General features: G+C 38.7%; 1 protein-coding gene across 1 annotated transcript in view; it reads right to left on the bottom strand.

Annotated features, from left to right (window-relative positions):
* KCNU1 (potassium channel, subfamily U, member 1) overlaps positions 1–15,151 on the bottom strand; it is a 186,527-nt gene that overhangs the window by 66,194 nt on the left and 105,182 nt on the right. Inside the window, exon 18 of the mRNA XM_011993021.1 lies at positions 10,861–10,978. Within this exon, the coding sequence (XP_011848411.1) occupies positions 10,861–10,978 (118 nt within the window). The remainder of the gene's footprint in view (positions 1–10,860; positions 10,979–15,151) is intronic.

The raw sequence follows: 15,151 nt of genomic DNA, 5'->3' as shown, positions 1-15,151 counted from the left end.
GCACTAGCAATTCTAAAAAAATGCATTAAAAGATTTCTTCCATTATCTAAACAGAACATTTTAGAAGTTTGGGACAGACTGAAAATGGCAGCTTCTTTCATACTTACACATGGCCTTATGATTTTCTTTAACTAGCTTTTTCCCCACTGGTACCTCAAATGTAAATGAGATATAATACCACCTACACTCATTAGGAGGAAACCAGGAAGCAGAAGGGCAGCAATCTGGCTGGGTTATGATTGGAACTGGGCTTAGAACCCCTCTGGGAGGAAGAGAGGTGTTCTAAGGAAGGAACAGAACTCCTCTGGGAGGAAGAGAGGGGTTCTAAGGAAGGAACAGAACTCCTCTGGGAGGAAGAGAGGGGTTCTAAGGAAGGAACAGAACCCCTCTGGGAGGAAGAGAGAGCAGGGAGGGAAAGGGACATTCGAGGAGAAGAATTTGTTAAAGGTGCCTTTTCTTAACCTTCTCTCGGCAAGAAAGATTTTCCCAATTAAATGGGGACTGTTACAGACTCCATACTCACTTGTTCTTGATGTTTATTTTAAAAGGTATAAATAATTGTGTGAAAGCCAATAATATATTGTGTTGGGTAAGCTAATAATCTATAGTGTTGGGTAAACAGCCTTTATATTTGATGCTAAGTTGAAGAGGACAATGATGGTTGTGTCCTCACCTGACACACAGATACCCCAACACCCCTCATGAGATGAAGCCCAGCTCAGGGATGATGCCACCAAGATCTCCTACCCAGGGAGGGCATGTGGTGGCACCTGTGCCTGGGACGTCACATGAATGTCCTGCCACTCTGTACCATCTTTCAGTGAGGATAGAGTGGCGCTCCCACTATCACCCTGCGAGCAGAGGAAACTCCAGATTTTAAAATGAAAATGAGGGCTTATTTCTTATCTTTACATAAGGACTGCCCCACAGAATTCTATATAATAATCTACTCATTTACAGTGTAAAACAGAACAGCATTTAGGAAAAAAAAATGCATTTCCACATGTTTTAAGGAACATGACTATTGCTTAAAGCGAGATGGGCTTATAAATAAAAAAGAATGGTGACTACTCGGCTTTTCCTGGGGCTTTGAAGAGAATTGAGTAGGTTTCCAGAGAGTCAGGTTATTTGGTTTACTTCTTAGCACTATCTTCAGCAATATTTCAGAGTGAAATAAGTAAAATATCTGTTCCTTTTCATTTGGCAGCAGAAAAGATCCAGGGAAAAAAATAAATAAGAAATATGTAATCCCCACGGTGTAATCCCACGGTATGGAAACTCACTTCTCTTAAATACCTCCCTCTGGCATAATTGACTTTTCATGTGCATTTTAATAATGATATTTCAGCAGGTTGCAAGAGATTTTTTTTTCCTCCTGTTGTTGTTGTTGTAAATTATGGCTTGGAAAAAAAGTGTTATAAATCTAATTACATTTTCACTTATATTAACAAGTCAGCACAATCTTCCGGCATGTTTACCAAGCAATTCCAATATTTACAGCTGACCTAATTGGTTGTGGGGTAGAAGCAATGAACAATATTTTATTGTCCTGATTGTTGCGCATGTGCTGAAGAGAGCTGCCAAGTTGTAAAGCTGCCCAGCAACCCTGAAGTTCTGCCTGCCTTGTGCTTGCAGTCGTCAGCCAGCTGTGGAACAGAGAGCAAGGAGAGAAAAGGGCGTCCAAGGAGAAGAATTTGTTAAAGGTGCCTTTCTTAACCCTCTCTCAGGAAGAAAGATTTTCCCAATTAAATGGGAACTATTACAGACTCCACGCTCACTTGTTCTTGATGTTTATTTTAAAAGGTATAAATAATTGTATAAAAGTCAATAATATATTGTGTTGGATAAGCCAATAATCTATAGTGTTGGGTAAGCAGCCTTTATATTTGATGCTAAGTTGAGGAGGACAATGATGGTTGTGTCCTTGACTTTCACTATCAAAAGTGGCGTGGTCTTTAGGAGCCAAGCATGGGTCTAATACAGGTGGAGAATTCTTATTTCTCTTATCTTTAAAGAAAGGGTTGGGGGTGGGGGCTGGGGGAAGGAAAGAAAGAAAGTAATTATTCTTAGTAGGCAAGGACCACATTGCTCCCTGGGGAGAATGAGACAAGGTCTACTTCTCTTACTGCTAAAAGTGAATTTTGCTGCCACTTTGCCACCCCCACAAGATGTAAATTGTTGGGGCTTTTTGTTGTTGTTGTTGTTGTTTGTTTGTTTTTTGAAATGGAGTTTTGCTCTTGTTTCCCCGGCTGGAGTGCAATGGTGCAATCGAGGCTCACTACAACCTCCACCTCCCAGAGTCAAGCGATTTTCCTGCCTCAGCCTCCCGGGTAGCTAGGATGACAGGTGTGAGCCACCACACCCAGCTAATTTTTTGTATTTTTAGTAGAGACGAGGTTTCACCATGTTGGCCAGGCTAGCCTCAAACTCCTGACCTCAGGTGATTCACCCGCCTTGGCCTCCCAAAGTGCTGGGATTACAGGCATGAGCCACCGCACCCAACCCAAGATGTTAATTGAAATAACATTTATTTCTAAGTCCTCTGTCTTACCTACTCAAACTGTTGGTGTTAGCACAAATGCAGAATTTTAATATAATTTTAGCAGAAAGCTGCTTTGTGGTGACTCTCCAGACCTTGGGTTCAATTATTTTATGGGACACTCCTGCCTCTTGCATAGCGATAATTGCTAGCATTTATTTAATGCTTACTATTCAATGCTGGGAACTTCTCTCAAAGTCTTATACTTAATCTTTTCATAATTTCTATGAGACTGGTATTACTTATTTTACTGAGTGGGAGATCTGAGCCACAGGACAGTAAGTGACTTGCTCATGGTCACAGAGCATGAGCATCACAGAGTTGTGATCTGACACTTCACAGTTTACTGCTGGAGCCCCCACCATAGTTACAGGGCGGGGCAGTGTCCCCCTTTATCCCTCATTCTGAAGCCAAAAAGCTAACATAGCATAGCATGCGATAGGCTTCGAGATGTGGTATTGGACATACACAGAAGACTCTTCTTGGAGGTCGCCTACAATTATACCTCCCCTTTATGGTGATACCTGAAATCTGTTAGGGCTTTGTTCCTTAGCTGAAGTCTCTGATCCATGATGAAAGGGAAGCTGCCCCAGAAGGGTTAATATTTTATTCTTCTGTTTTTGCAAATGAAGTTTTAGATAATAGATGTTGATGAGGACATTTAAGTGTCTGGGGACTGTGAGCCCCTGAGAAAGATGATGGTAAGGTGTTCCTCGGAGGGCAAATAACACAAACTGAAAATCAGTGCCATTTCCCTACTTCACATTTTTTTTTCCCTTGGAAGCTATGCAAGTCATGTCTCAAGGCCTTGAAGAGAGTTTTACTTAGAAACAGTGACTAAGCTTCACATAATCTTCACCTTGTCTTATAGAGTCCGTCTTTTATATCTGACCCTAAACAGACAAGGTCTCATTCCTGCCTTTTAGGAGATTATAAATGAGATGAAGAATAAAAGCATGCAAATACTAGTTAACTAATGCAAATAAATATATGCACTCAGTAAATGATCAGTCATCCCATCGTAATTTTTATTGCAATGATCTGAGGGCCACTTCCCCATCTTAGCAACCAGCCAAATCAATTTCCATACCCATAATTCCAGGAGAATTGGTTTTTAGTTTTTTAAAAGACCTGTCCACAGACTCACAAAGATATTTACAAAATGCCTTGTCCCTCCTTTATTATAGTCTGTTAAGCTAGGCAGGATGAGGGAGATGAGAGTAATGGAAGAGATATGCTGAGTTTTCCATGGTACAGTTCTGATGCTTTTATGAAGCCTAAAGCTATTCTTCTGCTATTTTTAAGCAATAACAATAAAATGTTGTTTGTTAATCTAAAGAATCAGTTTATTCAATACATACTTGATAAATTATTGTGCGCGTTCTCTCTCTCCATATATATATATGGTACTTTGCTAGGATTGTGGCACACTGCTTCTCAAAAATGGGATTTTTGCCTATGAATACAAAATAAGAACTAGAAAAGAGGTATTTAGAGGATCTGAAGGAAAATATCAAGTCATCTTTTCAAAATTGTTATTTCCTGCCACCCTAACTCTTTCATCTGTTTTTGGAACTCAGGCTCATTGTGATTAAAAGTATAGTTTCTATATGTATATGTGTATGTTTATTTTCAATCCTACCCCTAGAATATCCCCATAATTATATGAGAATGTATTTTGTCCTGCTATCTTCTTTGGTCTTGCTATTGAGACCTGATGAAAATATTTATTAAACTTCATTGCAGACACAGCCCTGCTAGGGATCCTGGTGGTCCCAAATTACACCATCAATTAAAATGAGAGAAAGCATATTTTAGGGGTTCTAGAATCTTAGGTGGAAAACCATATAATGGGAAACATAAGTGCCAATTGGACTCTTGGGGAAAGGTAACTCTGGAAGATGAAATACTGGCCATATAGTGTTACGTGAATGTAGATTTCCAGAACATGATTTGAAATGTAGATTTCCAGAACATGATTTGAAATGTAGATTTCCAGAACATGATTTGAAAGGCACCACTCAATAGGCACATATGAATGAAAGAACCAGAGAATGCTTGTGATTTCCTAGTTATGGGCTACATTACACTCAAACAGGAAAGTCTATGCTTGTCTGGAGGGAAAGTAGTTTTAGAAGCTTAATATGAAATAAGAAGGGATAAAAGGAATTGCTCAGATAATCTCATCTGAACAGTTTCTGTCGAAAGCTCAGAAATGACATGAAAAGAGCCATGTACGGTGATTGGTATCCGATCTTCTGCCCCCCGCCCCCAGGTGGACTCAGAGCCTGGCTCTCAGTAGGAGTTCAGACATCACTGAGGCTAAAAGATGGGGATTCTCTTGCCTGAATAATTTGGGACACAGAATTCGATAAAGTGTACAGAACTGAGAGTAAAAGGGGAGGAAGGGCTCGGCTTCTTTTCCTGAGACAACATGGTATGTATGGCAGAGGAGGCATGAAAGTGAGAGGTCATAGGAAAAGGTGTCTCAGGAGTCAGGCCTGGGCATAAATTATGTAGGGCTGGAAATAGATGTGCCAGAAAAGAAACAAACAACTTCTCCCAGTTGGATTGATCCTCTTATACCCTTACGGCCAGTGCACTACTTACTAGCAAGCTTCCAGCTTGGCAAAGGCTATCCTGGCAGTCCTTCTGGATGGACTACCATTTGGTTGGAAATGAAAGACTGCCATGGGATGACTGGAAGGCACTGGAAAATAGCCAAGGAAGGAGCTGGAATTGCCATGGAAAAGAATATTCTGGAGGGAGAATGGCAAGTTATAGGCAGACTTGGACATGGCAAAGTGACCTTACCAATGCGAACTACTGCATCATAGATCTTCACTGAAAACCCTGCTGATATGCTTGCCAGGCTGGTGGTCTATAGATGGTGATTGTGGACAGTGAATGAAATCTTGCGAGGTCTTGAACTCTGTAACCTCTCCTCTAAAATGTGAAAGAAAGTGGTAGCAAAAACGTAGAAGTCTAAGAACCAGAGACATGATGGCAGAGGGTGACAGGAAATACAATGACAACAGAATGAAACATTTTTCACTTGCTGTATTTTCACTATGTATATTAGGCACTACTTAAGAATTGAATCAGTCCTGTCTCAACCAATCCTTACAACATTTCAATTAGATTCTAATACCATGTCATTTTACAGATGAGAAAACTGAAGCTTACAGGCTAAGAAGATGGCAATCTGGAACTCACGTCTGCCATAGGTGCTATTGCTCATGGCTAATATTTGTGGACCACTTATCCTTGAAAGAACTAAGGCTGGCTTGGACATTGGCAAAGAGAGAAAAAAATAGCATTTATGGTCCCTGGTATCTGTAAAAGAACATAGAGAGGATGGAGATGACGTTGATATTATAAATGTGATCTCATTCATAGATACCATCAAGACATGGTGAGAAAGGATGTTATACGGAAAAATATTTAGATTTCAATATGGGCCATAAGGTGACGTAAGCAGACCCAGTGGGGAGAATTTCCAGGGAAAGACTGATAAGGCCAAACAAAACAAGTATTTCTATTAAAAATGTTTCCCTCTTCTGGCCCAGGTCTGTTATACAATGCTTGGACATTTCTGCCTTGTTTCACCAATTAAATATCTTTCACCATTCACTTGAGATTATTCACATCTACTTTTTAGAAACTTGGATAATTTATTGTGGTTATGGTGTTATTAGTCACAACATCATACAAATTAGTTGTATCTAAACCTTTTCTTTCTAATATCTAATTAAAATCAGTTTTACTAAAGAAGAGAGTTTTGATAGAGAAGAAGCAGAGAATAGTAAATAATTGTGTAATACATAGAATGGGCAAAACTGTCCTAACTCACCCAAAATGGAATGGCCAAGGTAAAGAAATTGGAAGCTAGGACCAGGGAGCTCCGGAAATGAATGAGATTCATGTTCACTTACAATGAAACACTGCACAGGTCTAACTTTATCTCCCTGAAAAGAAACAGGAAATACTTTCTCGCTCTTATATCATATGATCCCTTGATTTAAGGACATAAAATTCAAGCGAATAGAGCTAATGTTTGTTTACTTATTCATTCAACAAATATATATTTAACTACCATCTATTAAACAGTCTTTTGTGTGCTAGCCTGACAACATAGCTGCTATTTATAACACTGCTTATTCTATGGGAAAAGAAAGACACCAGGGATACCATAAAATATTCGACAATAACTTTTGTATAAGTTAGAGCTGTCTGTAGTGCTTTAAGTACTAAGAATAGAAAATAGTAGTTTCTGAACTTACTGGAAAACCCACTGGTGGCCTGAAGATTACATCTTTAAAAATATCAAGCTCATTGTCAGCAAAACTATAAATAATATTATGTTGCTTTTGATTTGTGAATGCAAGACTATTAACGCATAAAAAATGGATCACAAATAGCACATACCACATACTTCACATTTTTTTTTCCCAAAAATGCCTACTAATCACTATTAAGCCATCCAGCTTATTCTATCACTCATTGTTGTTATGGCAAACATAGATCCACTAGACACATGTTGCCAGTTTGCTAGCTGGAACTCCCTTTGCCCTACAACATAAACACAAAACAAACACAAACTCTTTTCTATGGTACTAAGAGGGAGTACTATACCACTGACTCGTTAACACGGTATGTAAGTCACCCGAGCTAACCAACCCCATTGATGAAATATCACAGAGACTTACCCTCAAATGGAACATATTTGTTCGAGGATATACCACCATCTAAAAGATTATGCAGTGTGGCCTTTGTTTATTTATTTAAAGCTCTTTAACTCACGCAAACATACCTTGATTTTGAATTAAGAAGTGCAAGGGAATTAATCATCAGCTTTAGCAATCATCTGCATGGGTTACTATCACAGTCTCCGGTCTACTTGGGGTCAAAAGCATATTTAGGGATCCCCAACCAGAAACAGGGCTGACAGACCAGGTCTGCAGATGAACCAGGTTATCTGGATCCATTCTTCTTTTAGACGCCTGCTTTAAACCATTTTCTTGTTTATTACAGACAAGGGGAATTAAAACCAATGGGAAAAATTCTGATATGTTAAATTAGTTTTAACAGCTGTGCTAAAGAATAAAAAGAAAAGCCAGTGAAACTGAATGGGTAAAATTACATTTGAGAATTTTCTGTGGCGTTTGATTATCCATGGCTTGCCAACCCTTTACCATCACAGAGAAGACGTGGGAGAGAATAAACAAAAGCACAAACATGATTGGAGCATTTTCTGTGTTATCACATATGTTGTGTTTATGTGTTCACAAACAATTTTCAAATTTGAATCATGTTTTTATGACAACTTTGCATTAACATAAACATAGTGTACACACACATGCATGCATGCACAATACCAAAATCCAAGACTGTGTTCTTGATAAATTTGAGACTTTCCCATGACACTGTACCGTGCATTCTCTCCTCTTGTCAGGCTGGCTAGCTGCTACATGGAAAATGCCACATTCCCCCCAGGCTTTATCCATGCCACACTATTCACAGGAGTTGAGATTCCCACTGTCTCCCACCTTTCCAATTCCCACCCCCCACAGAAAGCTTTCTAGAACAATCTTTCCAGCCCTCATTGACCTTGTCTTCCCCTACCTTCTGCCAGAACCACCAATGTAGCACTTGAAAGAGTACCACTTTATTTGGCCTCTGATTGATTGATTGATTGGGTCTTATTATGTGTTTATTTTGAACTGCAAAAACTTTTTATTGTGAAAGTTTTCCAACTTTTTCCCTTGTACTTTCTAGGGAAGAAAATTAACCCATCTTTTCTGTATATTTGTACTGATGCATAATATTTGTATACATTTATGGTGTATACGTGATATTTTGATATGTGTGTAGAATGTGTAACGATCAAGCCAGGGTATTTAGAATACCCATCACCTCTTGTGTGAACCCTTTCTTTGCACTGGGAGCATTTTACATCTTCTCTTTGAGTACTTTTTTAATATGCAATATATTGTTGTTAACTGTAGTCAATTTACCGTGCTGTCAAAAACTAGCACTTATTCTTTCTTTGGCCTCTGATTCATTTTATGTGAATTCATCTTGTTTACCCATCTAGACAGCATGGAAGTTGAAACATGATTTCTATATTTACAAAAGCATCAAGCATGGTGCCTACTTAGCACGTACAGGCTACTCAATAAATGCCTATTCACCAACCACTTTTGGAGAAAAAGCATCTTCCGATCCCTGTGCTCATCTGTGACTCTTTTGTTGTTGGAAATAGCCAGGCAAAATCTAGGTCCCTGAAATGCCCCAAGACCTTTCCTTCAACTAGTTCTCAGTGCTTTCCCATAGGCTATCTCATCCACTTTATAAAATCTGGGAATGGAAGGCAGGAAGGACACAAACTGTAATTCCTGGACTTTTATATTGCTCTTAGAAAGTGCATAAAAGGGAGGGAAAATTGGTGGCTCAGACGTTTGACTCCCACCCCACCTTTGGGAGGATACAGGAAAATTTCCATTAACCAGACCCAACAATCCAGAATCCTCAGGTAAACAGAAGAGAACTGTGTGTTAAAAGAAATAAGTAAATTGTATCAAAACCAGTACAAGTAAAAGATTTATTGCGAAATCTACATCATTGGAAGGCTCTGCGCTTATTACACTCTCGGCCCAATTTCAAACATCTTCCTGGCTATAAGAATTGATCATTGCAATAATAAGAAGCATTTAATGAGGACATACTAGCAGCCAGGAATCAAGCAAAGTGATTCCTTGATCAACAGCTCCCCATTTCCCCCACCCACCACTTCTGAAAACTACCACTCCACTCTGTTCCTATGGGTTTGGCTATTTTAGAGTCCACATATAAGCGAGATCATGCAGTATTTCTTTTTCTGTGTCTGGCTTACTTCACTTAGCATAATGTGCTTTAGGTTCATCCATGTTCCTGCAAATGGAAGAATTTCCTTCTTTATTAGGACTGAATAATATTCTGTGTGTGAGTGTATGACATTTCCTTTATCCATTCTACTTTTTTTTTTTTATTGACAGGCTCTCGCTCTGTCACCCAGGCTAGAGTGCAGTGGCATGAACACAATTCACTGTAGAGTCGAACTCCCAGGCTCAAAAAATCTTCTCATTTCAGTAGCCCAAGTAGTTAGGACTACAGCTGTGTGCTACTATGCCTGACTCATTTAAAAATTTTTTTTTTTTTTTTGCAGAGACAGGGTATTTCTATATTGCCCCAGGATGGTCTTGAACTCCTGGGCTCAAGCAATCCTCCCAGCTCAGCCTCTTAAAGCACTGGGATTATAGGTATGAGCTGCTATGCCCAGTCCTATTCCATTCATTTTCTGAATAACACTTAGGTTGTTTCTATATCTTGGCTATTGTGAATAGTGCTGCAATGAACATGGGAGTACAGAATTGTCTTCGAAATACTGATTTTGTTTTCTTTGAATAAATGCCCAGAAGTAGGATTGCTGGATCATATAGTAGTTTTATTCTTAATTTTTTGAAGAACTTGCATATTATTTTCCATACTGGCTGCAGCAGCAAAGTGCTTTAAATACCTAATCTCATTTAATCACTATAAAAAACCTACAAAATATTTATAACATCGTGTAATGCCAGGGTATAATGACTCTTTGATAATATATTTACCCTTAGATAATCACAGTTTTTAATCATCAAAGATCTTCCTGGTATATTATCCCTAATAAACTGAAATGTTGTCAAGATATTACAGAGTTATTTTCACTAAAGTTTGGAATGATAGAACATTTGGATTGCCCCTCTAATTAAAATCAACTAAGTAGATCACCCTCCTCCAACTCTGCTTTCTGGTTAGTGGAGGTTTCAGTGTACTAAAAAGCTGCAAGGAAAAGGGCAGGGAGGAGGGATTTATTCCCCATATTTTGCAGATGCAAAAACTAAGGCAATCACATCTTGAATGTATTGGAAATGGGGGACTGATTAACAACAGAAAAGCTATTTGGAGTTGCTAAAATTTGTCTCTAACTTACATTTCTAAAGTGCCTGAAAGGTGGTCTGAAAGAAAGTTGGGTATTTACCTTTTGGGTTATTATGGGTACGGATGATTTGAGCAATGGAAGAAAGAGGTATATCTGATTAGCTTAATGATATAGGCGAGGTGGAGATGATTCCATTTTGGGGAGGAACGATTCCTTTGGTCAGTATAAGAGTTTATAAATATAATATATTACAATTGTTTAAATACATTACCCCATATGTGTGTGTGTGTGTGTGTGTGTGTGTGTATCCCACTGAGTCTCAGAAAAACTATAGGAGACCAGGGTTCTCTGCAGCTCTTACCTGGTGGTGAAGTCTGATATTCTTGAAGTGCTTGCATGTACCCTTGGAGGAGAATCCTGCCCTGCCATACGAGAGGAGAGTCCCTTCATACATTTTTTCACTATTTTTACCGCTGGCACTGCAATAGGATAGAAACCTCAGTGAGTTGGCACATCTCTTCACAAGGGATTTTTGGACTATTCCCCTTGGCTGAGTCATTTATAGACCCTTGACTAAGGAAAGGCTGGGGAGTCTCAGCTACAGCCTAGTTCTAAGAGGATGAATTGTAGCAAACTCTTTGGTTTCCTTCTACAGAATTAGGGAGTGCGAAAGGATTTCAATTCCATATGGTGTGTTTAAAATAAGTACCTACTGAGTAGCTGTTGCACCTTTCTAATCCATCACCCCTCCCATTTCACCCAAGTGCATTTGAGGAGCCTTCCTGCTACAGCATGTCTAGAGGCACTTTAGGACGCTAAGAAAGCATCACTCTACAAAAATCCTGTCTCCTTCCTGCAGATGCTGCCCAGGCTTGCAGTTCATTCTGCTTGGACATCACCTCCTTTTGCTTTATGTTTTCTTTGAGGCTTTCTTTATTATTAATTTTGACTTTTGAAGAATCTCGATCTTACAGTAGATGCATATCAAAGCCTTTGTGTATTTCCAAATCTGGAAATAACACAAAAGGAAATAATTTTCTCTCCTGCAGTATAGGGATACTACCATGACTTTATGAAGGGTGATTATAAGGATACATGCAAGAATGTTGAAATTAATAGATTCAATGAGCACCATGAAGCCACTTTAATATGGAAAAATGTGACAGGTGAGCCAATACTTCTTCCTGTACCTATATGTTGATATGTAATCATGCCGTTCTTATCCTGGAACCCAGATTCAACCCAAGAATCATTTTCAACCATCTAGGCTAGGTAGGCATTGTCACACAATAAGAATTTGCACTTGCTGTTGTGACTTTTAAAAAACATATTCTAAACAATGCTTTGCAAGTTAAATACTTCTCTTCAATTTTCAAAGAGCCTGTGTAATCCGCTTGCCAGAACCTGATTGCTTGGTGATCAGAGACAGAGAGATTGTCTGAGCAGAAGTTCCTAAGGAGGTGGACCACATCAAGGGGCAGTCATCACTGATACTCCTCTTCCCCTGCCCACCCAAGTGCAGAAAGCAGACGTGACCTTTTCCTACTGTCTCAACATAAGCATTATTTCTGTACTTAGACTAACCACAGTGGGGAGTTTGTGTGGGACAAGCCCTTAATCCCAGTTATCACCTCATTTTGATCAGTGGCAGACAGAAAAAGCCATGAAGATGTCTTGGCATCCCTCTTTCTTTTGATGTAATTCTTTTCTGAACCATTCTAATCCATAAAAACATCAACTGAGTCAAAACACACTTCTGAAAGAAGGACATCCTTTGGATATGTGATTTCTCAACTTAAATTGGCAGTGACTGCATCACCCAGGTGTGCTAAGAGATGGGTTTGGAATAAGTTTACCCTACCTGTAATCCTCAGAAGCCTTCACTTGACTGATGCTTCCTTATTTCAAGGTTACATTTTGCCCTGGGGGGAATGGCTTGGGAAGGGAACACCTGAAGTAAAATCTGAGGAAGGACTAGCTGTGTTACCAACTGTCTGTCTCTAAAGGCTGGCTGGTTGTGATGGAAACTGAATTATGGAATGTCTAAGACAACATGCCTGAACTGGCCTAGGAATTATAGAACTTTTAGGAAGTCTCTCCTTTTCTCAAAGCCTAATTCTCCAACCAATACCATTTGTCAGCTGTTAAAAAATGAGCGTTGGGGGAAGGATAAGTGGGAGGGGTGAGTGCTCTCTGTAAAACTCTCAAAATCTTTGCTAAAGCTTTGAATCTTTCCTTGAATCATTCTTAAAACCTCATATGAAAACGCATTAATGATTTTTATAATTTTGGAAGCTTTCGTAATTATGGAAGAATATGCATGTGTGTGGGGCGGACAGAACAGCTTGTATGGAGATTGCTGACATTTCTGATTGGTGTTGACCACCTGAAGATCAAGGACAAACTGGCCCAAGTCATCTCTTCTGATTCCTTCCAGGTCTAAATTCTATAATTCTAATTGCGTTCAAAAAGGAAGTTGAAAATTGTTTATTTACCAGGTTGCAAGATAGGGCAGATAAAGAAATTGCAACAGTTTATCCTCAGTTTCAATATTGCTTCCAATATTTGAGGAAAAAATTTTAAGAAAAAAATAAGAAGACAAAGTCCCTTCCTCAAGGCAGTAGATAAGCAATGAAGTTTCTCTGATTTCATTCTGTTTGATCATTTTATTTATTTATATTTCTTCTATCTGTGTATCTATCTATCTATCTATCTATCTATCTATCTATCTATCTATCTATCTATCTATCTACTTACCTATAGCTAACAGTGTGCAATATATTTTAAATCTATTTTAGGCAAGGAAAGTTGAAATAGATTTTTCCTAACACTTTAGCTAAACTGTTAATGTCATGACTTACCATGACTTCCTTATGGATACCTTACAGATTTCTAGATAAAGCATTGGATACCAAAATAAAATAAATAAATAAATAAATAAATAAAAATTAAAAAATAAAATAAAAAAAAAATGGGATCTGAGACCTGTAAATGACTAGAAAAAATGAAAGTTCTTCTAAATACATGGCCAACATTTTTGGTTATCTTTCTCTTTCAAAAGGTAATTCCTTTGAATGCAACAAGCAAATCTTTCCTTTTCTGGAATACATGATAGGACTGCATTTTAAGAAATGCCTCATATGGATAGCAATAATTCCACTTATTTCTATCTCCCTCAAGAAGTTTTATCACAGTTCAAATGAGTGAAAATAATGCCTATATTATTCAGATTATCCCAAATCTTCTCCAATTTACTAAATAGCTAAATTGTTGCAATTATTTATAAAATGTAGTACTTTACCACTCATTGTGACACGCCTAAAAAGTGATATTACATATTCTAGCTGAAAACCACTACTTTTAGAAGCTGAAAAAGCAACAGGGCAACAGAGCAAGCCCGTGCCTTAGTCTTGCAGAAGTGGGGTAACAGTCACCCATTTATTCCTTATTTATTTATGTATCCATTCATGATCAGAATGTCATAAAAATTATTACAGCTATGAAAAATGGCATGGATTGGCATGAAAGGAGACCAGAGCCAGGGAGGCCAAGTAGAAAGCTATTGTAGTCACTAGGATGAGAAAGAAGGCCTCAGCTGGGGCAGAAATAATGCTAACAACTGGAAATCACGAAAGCCATACTCAACTGTACCATTAGAAGAATAACTGCAACTGACACAAATATAGGAGTGCAATATATCTGTGTAGGGTCTTTATAGGTTTGTTACCAAGTTGCTTTTCTTTTTATTGAAATTTGGTGGACATGTAGTCCTGAACTCTTAGAGAAGAAAATATGCAGGAACCATCTCCTATTCTTTCTCCTACCTAACCTAAGACCATTGGGATCTCTGACTGTTCTTCACTGCTGCTTAAATAAGCTAAACTGGGAAGATGAGCTGGTATATTCATTAGGGTAGCTAAATCTCTACCTTTTGAGTTTGGAGTTCTCCTCCCTAGGAAACGTTGGCTGGGGTCGTTCCTCCTTAAAAAGGTCAATTAATAGTCTGGAATGTTTATTAAAAAAAAAGGTGACCCAGGGTCAAACCTAAAGAAAACTATAAAGTAAAATAAATCCGTATTTGGACCACCTACTCAGCCCATTTCTTGTCATTTGTTTTTTCCTGTCCCTAACTTTTTTGTACCCTCTTTCCAATTTCCTTTTCAGAATTCTGCTTTCCATTAGATTTGACTGTATTGCAGAATATTAGCATTTTAATGCAGACTCTGAAACAGTTCTCAAGGGGTGAGGATTAGCAGAATTTGGGCACAACTTTCCTAAGGGCTACTTGCAAATTGCCCATTCCTTCTACTCTATCACATGTAAAGATTCTTATGTACCCCTCCTTGCCTTGGTTGGATACTACTATCCTAGGTGTTAGAAACTGCAATGAAGAAATAGCAGGTAGTGAATGGTAGAGTTGAGGCTAGGAAACTTCATGCCCAATAACTTATCTAATTCCATTAAGAAGAAGGTCGGAAAGACAATTATTCTTCCTACTCTGAAGGCTTACCCCTACTTGTGTTTATGCTGTGAACGCAAAAATCATCAGGGAATGGGTCAAGTGTGGTAGCTCACACCTGTAATCCCAGCATTTTGGGAGGCTGAGGTGGGTGGATCAACAGGTCAGGAGATCGAGACCATCCTGGCTAACA

This window comes from Mandrillus leucophaeus, unplaced genomic scaffold (genome assembly GCF_000951045.1).
Source record: "Mandrillus leucophaeus isolate KB7577 unplaced genomic scaffold, Mleu.le_1.0 Scaffold111, whole genome shotgun sequence".
NCBI lineage: Eukaryota > Metazoa > Chordata > Mammalia > Primates > Cercopithecidae > Mandrillus > Mandrillus leucophaeus.
This window is presented reverse-complemented; position numbering and strand designations above follow the sequence as displayed.